The sequence below is a fragment of the Crassostrea angulata genome, chromosome 5 (assembly GCF_025612915.1).
Source record: "Crassostrea angulata isolate pt1a10 chromosome 5, ASM2561291v2, whole genome shotgun sequence".
Lineage (NCBI taxonomy): Eukaryota > Metazoa > Mollusca > Bivalvia > Ostreida > Ostreidae > Magallana > Magallana angulata.
This window is the reverse complement of record NC_069115.1, coordinates 41,450,896-41,471,746: the sequence shown is the minus strand read 5'-3', so window position 1 is coordinate 41,471,746 and position 20,851 is coordinate 41,450,896. Positions and strand designations below refer to the sequence as shown.

The 20,851-nt window shown below is 34.4% G+C and overlaps 1 protein-coding gene and 1 pseudogene across 2 annotated transcripts; one reads left to right on the top strand and one right to left on the bottom strand.

Moving 5' to 3' along the window:
• Positions 1-2,491: 2,491 nt before the first annotated feature.
• Positions 2,492-11,905, bottom strand: LOC128184564 (carbohydrate sulfotransferase 1-like; annotated as a pseudogene).
• Positions 11,906-15,148: 3,243 nt separating this feature from the next.
• Positions 15,149-18,582, top strand: LOC128184288 (uncharacterized). 2 transcript variants are annotated; one of them, XM_052853719.1, is made up of 2 exons: positions 15,149-15,381; positions 16,974-18,582. In XM_052853719.1, exon 2 carries the CDS (start codon positions 17,009-17,011, stop codon positions 18,332-18,334), a length of 1,326 nt encoding a protein of 441 aa, XP_052709679.1. In that variant the 5' UTR covers positions 15,149-15,381; positions 16,974-17,008; the 3' UTR covers positions 18,335-18,582. The 2 variants fall into 2 exon arrangements, with proteins under 2 accessions (XP_052709679.1, XP_052709680.1); XM_052853720.1 differs by lacking the exon at positions 15,149-15,381 and adding an exon at positions 16,782-16,857.
• Positions 18,583-20,851: the final 2,269 nt, after the last annotated feature.

The window sequence follows — 20,851 nt, the reverse complement described above, 5'->3', positions numbered from 1 at the left end:
TGTGCTAAATATATAGGTCTGGAGAGAGAGAAAGGTCAATGCAATAATTTTTTTTAAGTAACATGACTGATGATTTCTGTGTTGGATGGACTGGTACAGTAGGACCTGCACGACCAAGTTCCTCTTATCTTTGCTCACCTTCCTTTATTGGAAGACTGATTGTTCATGAGTGCAGCACTAACCCGATCGTAATCAGAGTCCCATTTAAAGAATAATGTAAGTACGTGTACCTGTAAATGTTCATTAAGAGCAACGAAAGTCAAACTTCATTTGAAAGGCATCATTATGAAGCTACATAGAAAGTTGCTTAACCAACACACGAAAACATGTCTGGAAAACGCAGTGGGGACAGAGGATGCGAAAAGGACTATAGCCGGCAAATCCCCCCCCCCCGAGTTCCACCGGTAAGGGACTTATAAATCAATAAATAATCCCGGGCCCTTCGAACATCGAGCAGTGGATCACAATATAAAAGGATGGAGTCGTTCCGCAAGTCTCATCATTATACAACCACAAATGCAAAATAATTATTTTAATAGCATAAGATTAGTAGCCTTAGAGGCAAAGAACGGCACAGAAAAAATCCTGCTTACTGCGATCTTTTGCTCATCTGTCTCTCTATATTATCCAAGGCATCATAATCTCGGATGCTTTTGATTCTGCCGTACAGATTATTTACACGTCTTGATGCAACATACTGATATGTAGATATACATGTGTATAATGAAGAGTCCGTAATATGCCTATGAATAGATGCAACTGAGAGTTGATGGTTTAATTATGATCATTTATGGAACCAAATGTTACATGTATTTTTGTCTCTGATGGAACAAACACCAGATGTGAATTACCACATAAAAAAAAATTCGAACATTGTAATGTTTATTAGTCAGTAGCAATACAGCTCATAGACACATACAAAACGATTGATATATTAAACATATTTAATTAAACGGCCGGGGTCACTTGAAAAAAAAAAGACAAGTTAATAAATGGAATTTTCTGATGACAAAGGCAATCTTACATATGTGATATATTTACCTGTACATCTCACCCCGAACTTTTAACTACCCAAGCAAAACGAAACGTATAATGTACATAACATGCATTGATCCGGCCCACTCTATGATGTTCAAACTTACTTTCAAATCTGGTAGGTCTTCGATTTTCAGCAGTTCCCCCAGTGTATATACATGTACCGAACGCATATGAAATAGTATAATTTACAACGCAAAAGGATATTTGTCTGAAGTTTACTTTGATGTTAATTCCTAAATTAACGTAACGTGAAATTAGATAGTTCTGAGAAGAATTTTCTTGAGCCAGGTAACACAGAAATCAATATTCATGTATTCAAAAGTTTCCCAATTGAGGAAATTTATGAAAAATTTTACTACTGTAAATACATAATTTTTCACATCAAGTCTGCAAATCAAATACGTGCAAAGACCTGATTGTTACTACTGTGTGTCGATGTAACCCTTTTTGTAAATACAATATAATTATTATTTAATTTTGTTCTCAAAGTTGCATTATTAAAATATCAAACTTATTATCTATAAAAACAAAACAAAACAAAAACGACCCCCCCCCCCAAAAAAAAAAACAATACAAAAGCAAACAAACAAAAAAGCTTCAAATATACAGTCAGGGATCTATCTGCAGTTTTTGACAGGCTCAACGAATTGAATTCCCGATTGAAAAAAGTCAAATTCTGACCAAGACCTATAGATTCGTTGCTAAACTTTAACTTTACGGTATTCAGGAAGTGCATGTTTTCTTTGTTTATGTACAACTATGAAGGTAGCGATCATTAGAGAAAAATATAATCTGCTACTGACTTGTGTAGGACGGAAGAGCCAATGCTTGGAACCATATTTGGGCAAGATATTAAATTACACGTATTTGGGAAGTCTGTCTTATTTACTCTGCATGTTAATTCCGTGCTTTTTATTAGCTAAAGTTATACATGTACGGTTACGCGGACTCATGAAGCGATACATGTAAGATCGTGATTCCATATTGTCTATAGCCGTATGAACGCATGTGAGAGAAAAGACTTCGTGGGTGTAAAGATATTCAGTGGATGTAAAGATAATAACTATCCCTAACCTCCAGAACTGAGTATATGTTAAAGTTTATGTTCCACTTCAAATCCCGTAGCATGAATTTGTAAAAAGCTTTTGTCGATACATCAAAATTAAAACATAATACTTTTATAAAAGATTTTAATATCATTACACAAATTATATATGTTTTAAATTGTCGGTGTATCATACATTGCAAGGTCACTCAAAACATTATATAAATAGTGCCTGTTTGGGAGGGTAACATTTGCAATCGACACCCCGAGAAAACCATTGTCAACCTCCGCTGCGCGTCGGTTGACAATGGTTTTCGTGGGGCGTCGATTTCAACTGTTATCCTCCCAAACAGGCACTATTTATTTCATTATACTGAATTTTATAATTTTAAAGAAAACTTAACTGCTTTTCTATAGGAATGACTTTAATTATACGGTGAACTGTACGCGCATCGTTTACGCACATGTAACAATTCGTTGTGTTACCCGTTGCCAAGTGTGTTGCTATGCTGAGGGTAATAGAGCGGATTAACAACTGCGTCTTAACAACTTATTACAACTATGAACAAAGCTCAATGGTCGAAACCACGAACAAACCACTCTACTCAGAAAATGATACGAATTCATTCCTTTATTATTTATAGCTGCCGCGAAATAATTAACTTACCATACACATCCTTGAAAACATGATAATCAACTTCTAGTTCGCTAGCAACATTTTTGCCAATAAATATAAAATCAATGTAAAACCACAGCAAGATGTTGTTTTACAGCAAAATTTGATTTTACAGGCGACCTTGAATGTATGTAGAAATTGATGACGAAATACAACCTTTGCGTCGTGTATTACCAAAACATTATATAAATAGTGCCTGTTTGGGAGAGTAACAGTTGAAATTGACACCCCGAGAAAACCATTGTCAACCGACGCGAAGCGGAGGTTAACAATGGTTTTCGAGGGGTATCAATTTCAACTGTTATCCTCCCAACCAGGCACAATTTATTTTGTTATACTGAATGTCTTAATTTTAAAGAAAACATCACTGCTTTTAGATAGGAATAACGTGAATTCTAAGGCGAACCGTACGCGCATGATTTTCGCGCATGTAACAATTCGTAATGTTACCTGTTGCTAAGTGCGTTGCTAACGCTGAGGGTAATAGAACAGATTATGAACTGCGTCTAAACCAATCAGATTTCAGTATTTAACATGAAAGTATAAAAAAAAATTACTAACTTTTTGGGGGCTACTTATAATCATATAGTGCAATCCAATTCGACATTTATCGATAAAACAATGTGCGTGGATAATCCTCAAATAAAAACGTTTTTCACGTGTAACCGAGATCCTTCATATAAGAGCCACACACCTCTTTAATCTCGTCTAAATGAGTTCTATTAAATATTTTTTTCCAAGAATGCACATGCGCAGAAGAATTAGCTCTTACTGCACAAGTGGGACAATCATCTGGTACCCCTGCTCTAGTTAAATGATGCACATGCGCATTGACTTCTGACGTATAAGTAAGTCCTAACGAGTTATACAGCCATTTTGACGTCTTGAAAGGATGAAGCGCCAACGTTTCGTAATATAATCGGAAAATTCTGCCATATGTTTTATTGAGTCTGGTTTCAAAGTAGAGATTCCATGCCAAGCGATTACACAATTTTGTGAAACCATGGCGTAGGTTTTCAAACATGTTATCACCGAGTTTATCTGAAAAAAAAATAAACGATGGTTTAAAACTTCATTTTTTTTTTAGAGTTATCTTTCTTTGAGCCTAATTTGAAGCTGTTTAAAGAGACAGTACAGCGCATCTTATCAAAAAACCGACTTGAAAAAATTTTCCGATCGGGTTCGGTATTTTTGTACTACTCATGAATATATAAACTTTCAGAAAATTACAAAGTTCTTCATGCAATAAATCTAATTATTTCATTAAAATTAATAATTACGTATAACCTATCACATAAATACATCGCAACGTGTTCGGGGTTCAGCCTTTTATACTATCACGCATGCGTATTTACTGTAAACAAAACACATGCAGGGCTCGCGAAGAATCTCCTGGACAGGTTTGTTGATAAAAATATGTCTTTTCTACTTCTCATAGGTAATAACTGTTCAAAGTTTTTAAAATAACCACAATTATTATTTGGTAAGCATGTATATTTCGTGTTTATCATAGGAGTTGCTACAACCTAAATCTATTTTTATAAATGAGGCCCCTTGAGGGGTTATTTGACACATTTATGTCTATTCATTTTAAAATGAATCACTTTGGTAAACCATTTATGAATTATCGAGTAAGTAAGAATGTGTTTCAATTAGAGAATCGCTTTAACCTCGTTTTTCATGATGACCGTAGTAGGACGAAGATCTTGTAGTTTTCAGCACGTGTCAATTACTGTCAATCAAAGTCCACGTGGTACAAATAAACGATATAAGATTATTCAGGTTTGTACGACCCTTGAATTTCCGGAAGCTCATAATTACGTTAATTAAGTATGTGTAAGGGGTTTTCATGTATTTCAACTTTTACAAAAAACATTATTTCTTATTTCCTAACTATACAATAGGTAAATCTGAAGTTCTTCAGACATGTGTTTTCAGCTGTACTGTCTCTTTAATATTGTTTGCTTATTTCTTTAATCAGTGTGTTAGAATATTAATTTTGATGTTATCTTTAAATAAAGTATAGTGACCTCTGGATACTTGAATAGCTCGTGGATCTCTGACTAAATGGACCACCATTAATCGGGGGAATTTCTTGAGCAATATTTCCATCCAATCCATTGACAAACGCACAACTTTGAAAATTCTGAACGTAGAATTTTCACAATTTTCCTTCCAAATAGGCATACATTTTCTAACGGCATCCAGAAGCGTGGTCCTGCGTTTGGTTAAGTTAACACAGGTAATGTAAGGTATGCTTCTGCGACTGTAGAAGAGAAATCCATGGGACGCTGTGTCGATATCGAGGCTCCAGAAGTCACACGTGATCAGAGATGTCAGGATGTTGACGGACATTTTATTGAAGTCGTAAGCCCCCACGGATCTATAAAATTGATAGAGAAGTTTAACATTTAAAAAGTGAACACATCTTCTTTCTAGTAATACATGTACTAAGGCATTTTCTCTTCTCTGTATGCAATCTGTAGTCTTAAAAGTAACATAATTAAATGTACTAAACTCTGTTGCTACAGGTAACATCACAAACTAAAATCACATATCCAATATCCTATCACGTGACATAATGACTTACTTGAACACCCTTGACTGAAAATGCATTGAAAATAGGCTGCATGTACCATGAAGCCAGAAAATTGACCACGTGACCGTTCATCCTCGTTTGCCAGGATGACAAATGAATACAAGCAATAAGAAATGTAAACAGAACCATTCTATATAAATTATACTATGTCAGATATCTATATATATTTACATTATCCAGTGTCTTTGCCTGTGACAACACCACGTATCGATTTTGTACTATATAAATAAATTTCTGTAAGCTGTATTTTTTACGGACTACTTCTTTTAGCGCAGTTATACAAGTACTTGTTTGGCTGTAGTATATATAGAACCGATCAGGTATAGACAGGTCATAGAAGAGCAATCAACCCTTTCGAACACGATGTTTTGTTTATAGGAACATGTGCGTATGATGAAGTATACTCGATATGTATTTATATATAAAATTTACATTGTATTTTGTAGATATATATTTGGAAATATACAATTATCGGGCCTAATTCCAGTTCATCGCTATTAAAGTCGCGTGCTGATTGTATATTACGGCGAATAAACTGGTTGATAGCTCACTCACTCTAACACATGTGTTGTTGTTATTTATAAAATACTTAGAATAGAAATACTTTATGTTCGGATGAGTGAAACGAAGGAGAACATAACTCACAATACAAATGACGTCGAATTGAGGCGCCAGCGGGGTTTGTTTAGTTATATTTAAATATTTAATCGTATGATGGCCTAAAATTATACAAATATAAGTAATAAGGAATCATTCTTTGAATATTATGAGGTGATAATTTCGGTCGGGGCGCGATCAAATCTATCATAAAGCCCTTCGGTCTTTATTGGATTTGATCACGCCCCGACCGAAATTATCACCTCATAATACTCAAAGAATGATTCCTTATTCCTTATTTAAATTGATCACAGAAAGTATTTAAAGTGAAAATAAGTTTTTGTTCATCGATCTACGCTTAACCTGTTATTCAGTTAAAAGAAAATATTTGAAGCTTGATATCTTAAATGCTTATAATTTTATCAACTCGAAAAAGGCTCCAGTTCACTGTTAGTATTTTTAGTTAACAAAACAGACCTACTACTTTATAATTACAGCACTCGAAAACCTATTTCGTTGCACTATGCATATTATTTACACACAATGTTTCAACGTCTCTCATTATATTTCAAAATGTCACGACTGTTTCTGTAATGAATAGGAATGCATGATTTTATCAACTATAATGATGTCATACAGAGACAAGACCGGATGTAAGATCAGGAAGGAATGAAGTCGCAGAAGACTAATGATTTATCTATTCTCTAGTATCTCTCACAATGATCAATGATTTGAATTCAGAATTCGGTAGGAATCTTAATACCGACAAACTGACTTTTTTCTTACTAAATGCTAACATAAACATGCGCGGATCCAGAATTTTTTTCCAGGTGGAGGCCCGAGGGATATCTAGGATATCTATGTTTGCAGGGGGGTGGTCCAAGACCTATTTTCAGTAATTTTACTATACACATTTTACAAATTTGAAATTTCCAGAGGGGGAAAGGGTCGGGGTCCCCACCTAAATCTGCGTATGATAAAAGTCATGCATGCTCTGGCAGAAATCGATACGATAAATCTGGGCACAATGGTTCATATAGGTAGTGTTTGAAAATACACTTCGTTTTTTATAGTTTTCACAACTGACAGTCAAACGAATTTTGATGAGAAGCCTAATATCCATTCTTTAAACCTTTTGCAGACTTTTTACAAATGTCTTTGTCAATAACAATAATTTCATAGCAATCCAAGTAATGGGTTTTCCTATTAAAATAAAACAAATAGGATCGAGTTGTTACAAAAATACCACGTGCCACTTAAGCTAAGTATATGACACTTTCAAAACTCCTGATGAAACAAATCTGTCCAGCATTTGCCAAAAAAATAACGATTCTCGAGACGCTAACCCTTTAAATGCAACTGTATAGGAAAATCGTGCATAACCAACGTTTAAAACAATTATGAACGTGATATGCGCTTAAAAAAATGCAATTTCATTATTATTATGATTACGAGCAGATAAATCAATAGATTTACGCAACGACATCATGATAAAGTAAACAGTTTTATATACATGTATATCAATGCTGTATAGACCATCACAGTCATTACATGGCTTACCGTGTCGAACCGTTTACCAACTGTAGTCTGGTGGCGTTCTGCACACCGTACATCAAGTAGTTGAGGGGGTTCAGAGGCTCGTACAGGTAGAACGAGTCCTGGGCCTGCTGAAGTATGTCCCCAGTGAGTGTGGAGCCAGACCTGAAGGTGGACAGAATAATAATCGGGCGGATCTCGGAGTTTGCTGATGGAGACTGGAGCTGGTGCGCTGTCTTGGAGTTAATGGAGTTTTCAGTTTTAACTGATTTTTCCAAAAGGTGCTGAGCAATGGACAAGCCTTTCAAGAAAAGAATGATAATACTTTTTGTTTTTGTAATTTTTGTTTCTTTATTATTCATTTTTAAAGCAGGAACAATACATTGATATTATTATAATACATTGTAAGTCTTGTGATAGGTTCAGCACATTTATTGCAAGTTCTAATTTACTTATTTAATCACAATCATTGTGAAATAATAATAGCTGCAGTTCTGTAGTCCCCGGTCTGAAAAAATTCGGATGGACGACCTGGGAGCTACAGTGCCTCACATAGTAAAAATCTGTAATTTACGGCGCACAAAAAATGCGCTAGTTTTGGACTGATTTACCCTATTTTCGAACATATTTTGTGGATAAAATTAATTCTTCATTCAATTTACTGTTGATATCGTTACTCTACTTGCCTCAAACTTTCCCTTAAATTAAACGCACTACCGACATCGGAAATCGAAGTATGTTAAATTCACATCGAGCTCGAGAGTCGCCATTTTGAAATGTAAACAAACTGCGTCACTTCACTTTACGGGGCTAGTGATGGAGTTTAAAAGAATACAAGTTTATCTTTTTACATAAATGTCACCTTCCTCTACATACCATGGCGTGTGGAACATTTTATGTCATTATGTGTCTTTAAAACCTGCGTGTCTAAAATTGAGAAATGCGTACCCGAGCTTCTTAGTTGATATCGATTATAGTGGGGTGAGAGAGGTCTTAAAAAGGGTCGTGGACTCGTATTATTTTGATAAAATCAAAGTTATATCGCTGCATTCAGCATTTTCTTTAACAAATATTACATGTAGTTTTACAAATCTAAGGTGCAAACAACTTAACCGATATTAGCCATACCGCATCAATTTTTTTTTTTACATTTTTGTATTTAAATAAAAAGCAAACAGTTTCAATAGATATTATAGAATAATGCTTTCAACCAGTTGGACCTGAAAATCAAAGACCGAATTTCATTCATAGCAATTTGTATTGTATTTTCGTTTTCTCACTTTTTAAGATTTGAAATCTACGAAATTTGTTAAGTCGTACGTGAAAAAGATCATCAGAAAATTACCTCCCTTGTGCCGAAAACTATTTCAACCAATGAAATAAATATAAATTTTCACATCATGTATTTTCTACCAATTACAAAGGAGAGGAAGTGCACAACCCGGAGACTGTAAATTATTTCAACTCTTTATACCGTATTCCAAGGAAGACGGTAATCAGAGGCAAGAAAAGTGATAATGTCTGTAGTAAAATGTCCAAGTATTTTTTTTTTTGAAATCATTAGTTATAAGAATGTGTTCGGAAATAAGATTAATCAGCCCAAAACTAGGGCAATTTTTACTATGGGAGGCACTGTAGCTCCCTGGTCGTCCATCCGATTTTCTTCAGACCGGGAGCTACAGACCTGCAGCTAGAATAATAATTATTTGTGGTAGCAAACTTTCCATCGATTTTGCGGGCGCAATGATAAACATTTCCAATAAATTACGAAAGGCGTCTTAAGTATATACACCAGTAGTACATGTATATACAGCGAATCCAAGAAAATATAGAACCCCAATCCATAAAAAAAATGATGATTTGCGAAATTTTAACCACCCTGTGCCACTCCACATGAATTCAATTGATGAGGAGATATTATAATCATATACATTATAACATATACATGTACATGTATATTGAAAGTTAACATAAAACAATTTAGCCACACATCCACATCATATTTATATCTATAAAACAAGTGGGCCAGTCTAAAAGTTGAACTCATCCACTGAACTTCCCGCATATGTCATAACTCACTTCTTTTTGAGAGAACTTATTGATATTTGTTTCTATTGAAACACATCAAAACTATTTATAAAAATGATATTAATAAATTTGTAATTTTGAAAATACTAAATAATGAAAACAAACGGGTTATGCTCACTCTTGATAAGAATTAAATCAACAATGAACAGCGTGAGACCCACTGCAATTAGTGCCACCTTAACGGAAAACTTCACGGGCTGAAAACAGAAAACAGATACAAAACATCTTTTACATAAGAATGCTAAACAACTTATCTCCCCATAAAATTAACTGTAATTACTATATGCTCTCACAAGAATGCATATGGTACATTGTAAATATGGAAATTCATGTATAAAGACTTTTATATTGATAACGCACAATATAACTGGAGCAAGGCGGGAACGGTAACTCTGGATAGAAATGTGCCAGAAACCAAAATGGCCGACAAAACATTTCTTTATTGTTTTATAACGGTACTAAAAATTAAATAACAACATACACGGGAATATTGTTTGATAAAACTGCTATAAAGACAACAGATAGATTATAAAATAGGTTGTGCATAAAATTATGGGTAGGACAAGAAGGGAATCGTTAGAATGTTGGCCATGGAGTTGCCGTATTTTGTTGTTGTTTTTTGTGGAAATTTTAATAAAAAGTTTTAAATCCGTCCTTAGTTTTATGTGTTTGAATACATTCTACACCCTTTAAGATTATGTAGATTACTTCAACAAGTTGCATTTATCTAAATATTAAAACATAAACAGTTGTGAGCATTGCGGTAAAATTGTTTATATATAGACTAATGATCTCAACAATAGTATCCCACAAGTAAGTCGAGCAATTAACCAACAAGAGCGCAATCACACTTAGTACATGGTACATCATCATATCCGAAGCATTTTAAACATTATGATGGACCTTTCTTGAATTCTTTTTTATACATTTCTTTGCTTTTTAACTATTATTATATAACTATTGAGTTATTGTTCCGCTCTGCTTCAATTTTTTCTATTCCATTGAATTGAAAGTATCCGTAATTTATCCCAGATGTTCTATAAGATATAATCCCTTTTCAAAAATGAGGTAGTACAAACGAGGCAATCAAGTTTAAATAACAGGCCCATGGATCACATTGCTCACCCGGGTAACATGTACCCCCCCCCCTTTTTTTTATATCTATTTTTTTTTTTACATTCAACTTCTGGTTGTTATTTTGGCCCTATGGCGCTTATACTGAGTTCCTTTTTTAAACAAAATAGAATCGTCTTTATTTAAAGAATAAGGAATCACTTTTTGAGTATCATGAGTAGATCAAATAGGTCGTGGGTAATCAGATTCCGCAGGACTTTATGATATATTCAGTCACGCCCGATCGTATTTTATCACCTCATAATATTCAAAGCATGATCCATTATTACTTATATTTATAAAATTTGACTATTAGACTATACATTACAAAATCGATTATTAATGCTACCACCGACAAAGACACTGGAAAATGTAAATAATAATTATTGCAGATAAAAAAAAATCACTTTTGGGGGATGAGGGGGGGGGGGGGGGGGGGGAGGGGGTTTAGCGTTGTTCCTTGTATATTAAACAAACTCGGATAGTTCTTCACCTTAGTGTGATCTTTGCAAATTTTGATTAATAGAGGTCTAAACGGTTCCAGAGAAGAGATTAAAAATGTGAAAGTTTATCGCCGCAGACAACGATAACGATCACTATAGACGAACAAATGGTCACAAAAGCCCACCAGTGCCGTCAGCTCAACTGGTCTTAAAAGTTAAGTCCAGAATCACTTTTCATATTGAATATAAGCGTCTTGAAGTTAACGTGTCTAAAATTTTACAATTTACTATGACGGTACAACATGTACCTTTTATGGTTGTTTTAATTGAACGAATAATCTATTGCTCAATAAAACCAAGAATTTATCATACATGTAGATATTTATAATGGGTAATGAAAAACATTGATTTTCTTCATAAAATTTTCTCTTAAAGAATTACATGTAAATGATTAAAGCATCATTTTAGTTTTTTTTTATTACAGAAGTTACGTAAATGTGTCTAAATCCAGGTAATTGCTAAAAAGGAATTAGAAGTAAAATGCGCAAAATTTGCAATGATTTAGTGATTGCCGAAAATAGAGCATAGCAAAAATAGTCCCCCCCCCCCCCCCCCCCCAACACTTAATATGAAATATATATCTTTCTCGGCTCACCATTCTGCGTCCTCATTGCTTCCTCGCTGCATCCCACACAACAACCATACACGGACAGAGTCGATCTCCAAGCAATCATTTTCTCCTTTCTATAGTGATATTCCCTCTTTTTCTTGAACAAAAACAAAACTTTGGTGTTATTGATTCGGTACATCAGCTGGGTTGTGTCTATTCATGGGGCTGTAATGTGAGCTTAGATCCCGATGATTGGAATCACCCAGCTGTGGTCAACCAAATAAAATCTTTTGTTGACAAACACAGGCGCATCCATTAAAGGCATGCAGATATTACTTTATACATAATTATCAGATCAATGTTTATGAAGCTTTGAGCTGCTTTTTAAAGTTAATCAAAGTACTGAAGAACTGGCGGGAGTTGATTTTGTCGATGTTTATTTATTTTAAAATCAATGATCTGTTATTTTGCATGACAAGTACATGTTTACGTATTTCTAATTTGAATTACGCATATTTTTATAATATGAATTTTTGAACTTTTTCGACTAGAATGTCGAGAAACCTTCATATGAATCATGTTTAATAATATTTAAAGATAAAATTAATTCAATCAAACTATGTATCAGTGGTAGAAATATTTCTTGAAAATTGTATGGATCCAAGCAATATTGAACTCTAGTCTCGTTCAACCAATTGCAAACGCTCGGCTGACACCGTAAATCTCCGACAAGGGTTTACGGAGACAGCCGAGCGTCGAGTTGAACGAGACTATATTGAACTCTGGCGTAGGAATACATACGACTACAAAAAATATTTAAATTGTTCGTCCCATTCAAAATCTGACTATTTTTAAGGTATTTGTAAATAAGTTTCCTTGAAAAACAATGTTTAAGCATACATTACATCGAATTCATCAATTATTTTCAAGAACTAAGTCTTGTCAGGAGCAATGATTTGTGCTGAGGTCCAAACACTGTTTCACTTTCGGTTTGTCCGCGTGACTGCATAGGAGAGTTGATTTAAAATCAACTCCCAAAAAGTGTGTGGAGGTTGGGGCGGGGTGTGGGTGGGAGAGATGGGGTGGGGGTTACTTGGTATGCGTCCTTGATATACAGATGAAATCTAGCCACTCGAGTAGGAGATATGTAGCTAGACTCCTTGACGTTTGCTGTAATTGTGGATGCCTCTTTCTATTTGTAGATAATTGATTATTTGTAATAATCAATAATAATTATAGTGATTTTATTTGGTGCGAGTTTTAGATGTCTTTGATATCAATTCTTAACTTTGATAATGGTAAAAGATTTGATATCCTTCAATTTGGTCGGAAATGTAATAATTAAACACGTTGATTTAGATCCTTTTTAAAGAAAATGTTTTGCTAACAGTTGCAAAATTAAGCAATTTCTATTGTAATTAGCGTGCTTTAGGCCAATGACCTTTTTGAAAGTTGGAGATGTAAAAAAAGAAGAAAAAAAAAAAGAAATGTAATTTGAGTCAATTCTGTTTTAAAGGAGAAAGTACACGAAATCAATAAAATACATTTATAAAATAATTTATAAGAATGCTTTTCTTCGATGTAAATTTAGTATTATTAATTCGTATAATTGGTGTTTGACATCAAATTACTAAGTAATCTTCTTTCGTATAATGCGATGACGGCCAATAGCTAAACCTATACAACTTACTGCAATTGATGGATTGCTTCAGTGTAGATTGGCCTTTACTTATAAGAGCTGAAGAAGTCAATATACTCCTCATTACATATCTTCGCATCAGATCCATCAGAATGCGCCATCAGAAAAAAGAGGCGCGAAAATGGGAGCGACAGATGGGCTGCAACATGTTGTCATATCCCTGATGGATAGCTGAGTATAGGCACATATCTTTGTGTTTAACCTAACAGTTAATTAAACATTAAACAAACGCAACTTGAGAATATTAGGAAAAAGCTTCCAGGCAACCCAGTCAGTTTTTAATTCTTCTGTTTATATTATTTGTGAAATTGGCTTAACATATTTGCATGTAAATAGCTTTTGAGTGCATTTGTAAGATTATGGTCATGCATAGCATTCGCGAATATGAAAATGAAATATATATGCCGTTGTTGGGTTTTGCGCTCTGTATGTGTCACGCAATTCCCACAGCGTATTTAAAAAAAATACCACTTGCTATTCGTTTTGCATTGTAATTTATATTGAATGTACATATACTCTATACACTGCGGGATGGAAAAATACATTTACATGTATTTGAAAATCAATCACATGTTCAGGTTTCTCTACCATTACATTGCAGCTTGGCACAAAAACCTAATAAAATCAGAGTTATTGCAATTGCTTATTTTAGTATGCCTGAACATACTAAAATAAGCAATAACTTTAATTTATTAGGTTTTTGTGCCAATCTGACATGTACTGGTAGAGAAACCTCAGCATGTGATTGATTTTCAAATAAATGTATCTATGCACCCCGCAGTACTGTATATGTACATAGGCTGATGATGATGATGACGATGGCGATGTAATATTATGTGGAATTTTGACACAGCATGTCTACTTGTTATCTAATCATAAGTCAAATATGGTCATTTCGATCTTGTTGTCATGTTTACTTAAATCTCCCATCAACTTTATCTAGAAAGTCGTATTTTTCTCGTTAGAATTGATCTTTTTCATACCGTGTGTTTTGTAGCAATGAAGTAGAATTTTTTAAAAATAAAACAGTGATCGTCGAATAGAAAATACAGTAGTTTGTTCAGCTGTATAAGACGAAGGTACCTGTGGGTTTCGAGAATCTTAACTTCAGAGAGAAAATTCTTTAATTTTGTGACAAGAAAAAAATACATATTTTCTTTCTGGAAATAATTAGAGTTTTAAAGACTTTTGTATTTAATTAGTGTACGTGATAAAAACAAAGAAAATTATTCGATAAGACCCTTTCCTTTACATTTGTTGACCCAAAACAATGTTAAAATCCATATATATATTTGCACGTACACCAAAAGATGGACCTATATATTTCAGTTTGAACAATATCACGGCTGATAATGAGCAATGATTATGAACCAGATTCATTAGAAGCAGAACAAAGTTTAATACAATAAACCAAAGAAGATGAAAGGGTGGGTTTAAATTATTGAATTCAATACACATCCGAATTTAACTCTCTCCCCGACGGAATGAAGTAAACATAAGTAAATAGAGTGAATGGCGGACAATCTCTCTGATTGTATAACGCTGATAAAAGGAGGCGGAATTTAAAATTTACAAAAATCACTCTGCCAAGGTAAACAACAGAGCAGCCATACAATTGCATATCTTCATTTCACAAGCGTCGGGTTTTGAAATGAAAATCTCCCCGTCTGTCGTTTTTGGTAAATGACTTTGCAATGAAGCCCTTTGTCTTGGGGCCACAAACCTCTGCTGAATGCCCACTTTTGCACGATAAAGCGTGTTCATTAGTGAAAACGTTCTGTTGACTTAAAAATGCCTGATGTGTGAAATGCATGCCAGGACTTTCTCAACATGAAAACAAAATATACCCGTGCTTTCTTTCTTTCTTTAAAAGGTTCGATCGTGATCAACATTAGATAATCACCGTAATAATGAAATGAAGAAAAGTCCATCTTCCGGTAAGATTTTGATTCAAATTTCTGGTAACTCAAGTACAATGTATTTTTTTTTTAATTTAACTTAAGTCCCACTTTTTTCCTTCAGTAGACTTGATTTTTTTTCTTATTCTTTCAAATATTTCGGATACATAAGTATTTTTATAATATGTACATATTAGCTTATTAGAAAATACAAACGGTCTAACAAAACATTTGTAAATACTTTTTAAAAGCTGAAAGTTAAAAGAAAGTTGAAATAAGTCTATAAACCATTAGAGTTTCTTCTTAGGACAAATGTTGATTCAAACGCAGATTGACTTTTATGCACGTGGAAATGCCTTTAAATCATTCCCTCCGACCCCTGTTTGCTTTTTCGATTTGTCAAAGTATATTTGTAATATTTCAAACATATAATTCGCCTCTTACGAGATTTGAAGAGGTATATGTGTCACTGAATATTTACCCCGAAACAATCAATTCAGATTCCGAGGGAGATTTATGAACGAAAGGTCCATAACTTTGGTCCTGTTAGCTACTTTCTTGTACTTGAAAGAAATACAGATGACCTTATTCAAAACGAATTGACTCTCTGGGGCCAGAAGTCACCTATATAGACTTTTTACAATGTTTACTTGTACATATTAATGATTAACCTAGTCTCGATTCATTCAAATTCATCCGATAGTTTATGACGCGTCTGACATTGTAGTTGTAACAAGGAATATTTATAAATTTGGGTTGGAATATTAACAACTGGAGACCGTTGCGCGTACGTATCATTTTGTGCATTTCTTGTTAAAAAAATTCAATGTATTGAAGAATAATAATGTTAGAAAAAAGGGCAATAAATAGTTTTTAAACTATTGAATTCAATATAGAGAAAAAACAGGCTTCTTATCTGATAAACTGATGATCCCTGTGTAATGGAATTATACTTAATATTGTATATTTTAAAAAAATATTTTAAAAAAAGAACAGTAGAATTTTTAGGAGAATTTCAATATAACATTCAAATACTATGGCGGCTATAGAATTATACATACTATTTCATAAAAAGCACTTCGACATTTAAAATTTCTAATATTAAAAGAAAAGAAGAATTTTTTAGGAAAATTTCAACAGAATCACGTTCGTTACTCACGTACCAAAAAATGAAGTAGGCCATTTTTTTCTTGAGACATTTGCAACAATGAGAATTAAAAGTATGTAAACAGGCGCCAGAATAACTGTTTTGTGCTTCGTCAATTTATTAAATGTATTATGAATCACGCTGATTAGAGGACAAAGAAAGCCAAAATTCACAGAAACAGGGTTCATTGGGCTGTGATAACCCCTAGTTTTTATACGTGAGAGTCGTCAGATGTAAACTGAAGGAGAAACCAAAGAAACCACTTCTGATTAATTGTTCGGTGCATCTACTTATATACCCTGCTTTGCAAACATCGAATGCTGTAGTTGATTATGCATGGTTGGGAGATTGACTAGTATAGGAAATAGGTTAACGTTACAACAGTAAAAAAAACCCGATTGTTTGCTCTTTTACAATTACCAAGCATTTATTCTTACTTCGGTTACATTTTGTCGATTGATAACAATTTATTTCTGTTTTGTAGAACAATTCCAGTATTGACATTTTGAGGAAGAAAAAATGTCGAATCCAGTTAAGAAAAAGAAGCGGCCTCCGAAGTATTTAGAAAAATCGCTTCTCGTAAATCACAAGGAAGACCAACTTCTAGTAGAGAGACTGAATGATATTCACATCCGGTCGCGCACGCGTGAAATGGAGTTAGAGAGAGAGCGGATCAAAGTAAGAGACGAATGGAAGGAAAGCAGAAAACGACAAATCCCCGTCGACTCTGTGCCACCCCTGCCTTCTGTCCAAGATTTTCCTGGCCTGCTTTTACCTCAAAGAAAACTAGGGACAGTAGAAAAACCAAAGCTACACCGAGGCACATCTCTGACTGAAGAGAAAGATTCGGATAATGTTAACTCGTACTTGTTGGGAGAATACAGAAGAATGTCGGAAGTCATCCCGTCAATTCTGTTGGCTTTGTCAAAGAAAGATGAGAAAAAGTCAAAACTGTTGCCAGCTTTTCCGTTACATAGGATTGAAGAAATCGAACACCATAACCAAGAGCCAGACCTGCACAGAATCACAAAACTTGCGCGAACTGTTAAAAAGATGAGAGAGAACATGTCTTTCCAAAAGAAAATCGACTTGAATAGACCGAAAATGTCTCTGTCTAAAATGTTTAAAGATATGCACGACCATCGCCATGAAATTGATCAATACACAGATGGGACTTGTGTTCTATTGAAAAGAAAACTTGAAAAACGCCGCCGAGAATCGATGCCTGAATTGGACGTAAATTCGCCACCCATTCGTCGGACATCTGACACAAAAGAACCTTCTAGTTTTCACAAATCCCAATCAGCTCCTTTGCTTGGTGGATCGACAGAATCCATTGACTCCGCTGTCGACCGAGAAGCTGAAGCAAGGGATACATTCGAGTCCGACCTGGAAATAAAAATGCCATCTAGATTCGAGCGATCCCAGAGCTTACAGTTCACACCCTCCCTTCAGCGAAATTATACGACTCTGGAAAAGAAGGACCCCGCAAATCCTAGGCCGCACAGTTTTATCGAAAAACGAAATTCGATATCTATAGGAGCAGCTCGATCAACCAGTCTGCCCCCTCCAAGAAGGGCCTCGATTTCGACCGACCAGCACCTGCCACTGCAGCTTCCTCGATTCAACTCGAGACAACTCAGAAGTTTGCCTGGGGTTCACCACAGGAGACACGATTCACATATCAGTACCGAATTCATTGACGAAGACGAACTTCGAGCGAAACAAAGGGTGGCGATGGAACTACAAAAATTCGAGCGAATTCGACGAAAAATCGATCGCTTTTTGACATTTGATTCACCAAAGAGTGTGGAATTAAAAAGGGGTTACACGCTTTTGACTTAATGCTCTGATATTATGTTACGTTACAAAGCGTGTTATTGATTTATTTTGGTAATCGGACAAATTACTGTGACTGATCGAAAGTAAAAAAGTATATACTTATATGTATATACATGCATGCATCGACAAAACAATGTAACTTTATGGCAAGAAGTTTTCCTTCTTCTACTGTACATGGTTTATTAAAGGTTTTGATTTAACTGATATATGCAGATGGTTATGATTTAATTACATTAAATTTTGTATATCAACATAAACTCTACTCCTATATGCAATGACTTCCATCGGAAGTGAAGTTGAGCTGCGTTCTAATCCGCAACATAATTATATAAATTAGGTGGTGACAAATCGAGAAGTTTGTTTCTAAACGTAATTGAAAACATAACGTATTTCTAACTTACAACAACTCTTAAATCCATCATAACTTTAAGACTTCACAACGTCTACCATATCCTAAAAAAACTCAACAGTGTGAACAGCCATCTTTAAAAGAAGAAGAAAACCGATAGCTACACCATGTCAGAGTACTTTGGGATATAGCAAAGCACATACTATAGATAAACGTGCATTCAGATATTATAAGATCTAGCATTGATGCCATGACTTTTCTGTTTTAGATTTATTTGGATCTTAAAAGTAACATAAACAATAAATGAATGAATTAGTAACATGTGCTTATCACCCCCCCCCCCCTTTCCGCGCATGACTCCCATAATATTGTGAACAATATCCGTTTTCCAACTTTTTCGACGATTTTCCGTTTAAAATTTATTAAAAATTTCTTGATCTGAAAGGGCCTTTTATAATTTGCATTTTGCTTAAAAATTAATAATTTGCGGCGAAATATATCTGATTTTAATGTAATGGCAGAATGATGATAAAAATATCATTGATAGCTCTCTATAATCTATTTTTTTAAACTAAAAAATAGATTCAATATAAAAAATGATGAACACGTGATAAATATTAAGACATGTACATGTATATATATACACCAGTGTCTACGTTTACCAGCACAATTTCACCAAATCAACGTCACGTAAAGGGCTAAAAGCTTCCATGGCACAGAGAAGACCCCCCTTTCTTCACTTTGGAATTTCCATCCCCAACCTATCTCACTCTGGAAATACATAAGTTCTATTTTGTATCTGAAAACTACATGTATAAGAGTTTAAAACTCAGTTTCGATTCTTAGTAAGGTGACTAACCATACATGTAGATTAATGATATATAAAATAGGTGATGCAATTAAAGGGAAAAAGTAGGGCCCCCATATTACTCTGTAATGGTAATACGAAAATTGATAATATGTCATTGTGAATTAAATACATTTATTATACTTTCAAGTTAAATACTGAAATCTGGTTGGTTTAGACGCAGTTGGTAATCAGTTATATTACCCTCAGCGTTAGCAACACACTTGGCAACGAGTAACACAACAAATTGTTACATGCTAATAGATTGTGCGCGTACGGTTCGCCGTAGAATCCACTTTATTTCTGTATAAAAGCAGTAAAATTTTCTTTAAAATTAAGACATTTAGTATAATAAAATAAATAGTGCCTGTTTGGGAGGGTAACTGTTGAAATTGACACCCCTCGATGCTTTGCGTCGGTTGACAATGGTTTTCTCGGTGTGTCAATTTCAACAGTTACCCTCCCAAACAGGCACTATTCATATATTGTTATACTTTCATGTTAAATACTGAAATCTGATTGGTTAAGACGCAGTTCATAATCCGTTCTATTACCCTCAGCGTTAGCAACGCACTTAGCAACGGGTAACATTAAAAAATGTTACATGCGCGAAAATTATGCGCGTACGGTTCGCTGTAGAATTCACGTTATTCCTATATAAAAGCAGTAAAATTTTCTAAAAAATAAGACATTCAGTAAACAAAATAAATAGTGCCTGTTTGGGAGGATAACAGTTGAAATTGACACCCCTCGAAAACCATTGTCAACCTCCGCTTCGCGTCTGTTAACAATGGTTTTCTCGGGGTGTCAATTTCAACTGTTACCCTCCCAAACAGGCACTATTTATTTAGTGTTACCCGTTGCCAAGGGTGTTCCTAACACTGAGGGTAATAGAACGAATTATTAACTGCGTCTAAACCAAACAGATTTCAGTATTTAACATGAAAGTATAATAATATATTTTGTTGATATTTCAATACTTTTTAAAAAGAAAATTTAGTCGATATTAGACATCTTAACTTTTTATATGTCTATGATAGCTTCGATTTAGATCCTAGTATATGTCTTGGAGTGACTATAAGATATCTTAAGATATATCGGTTAATCCTATGACATCTGTTAGGATAGATCGTAAGATACTTTCCTGAACATGGCCCCCGGACTTTGCTGGACAATTTCGATTCAATTAAAATACGCCCAAAGCTTTCAATTTGTTATGGGTATCCGATTAAAAGACATGTCACTTGTCGCAGGGAAATATTTTGTTATTATTTAAATAATGTCGAGTACAAAAATGTAGAGTAAAAGTGAGTACAATGTAAAA

What these genes read in the sequence shown, in the direction of transcription:
- LOC128184288 (XM_052853719.1), top strand. Translation starts at nt 17,009, where the DNA reads ATGTCGAATCCAGTTAAGAAAAAGAAGCGGCCTCCGAAGTATTTAGAA.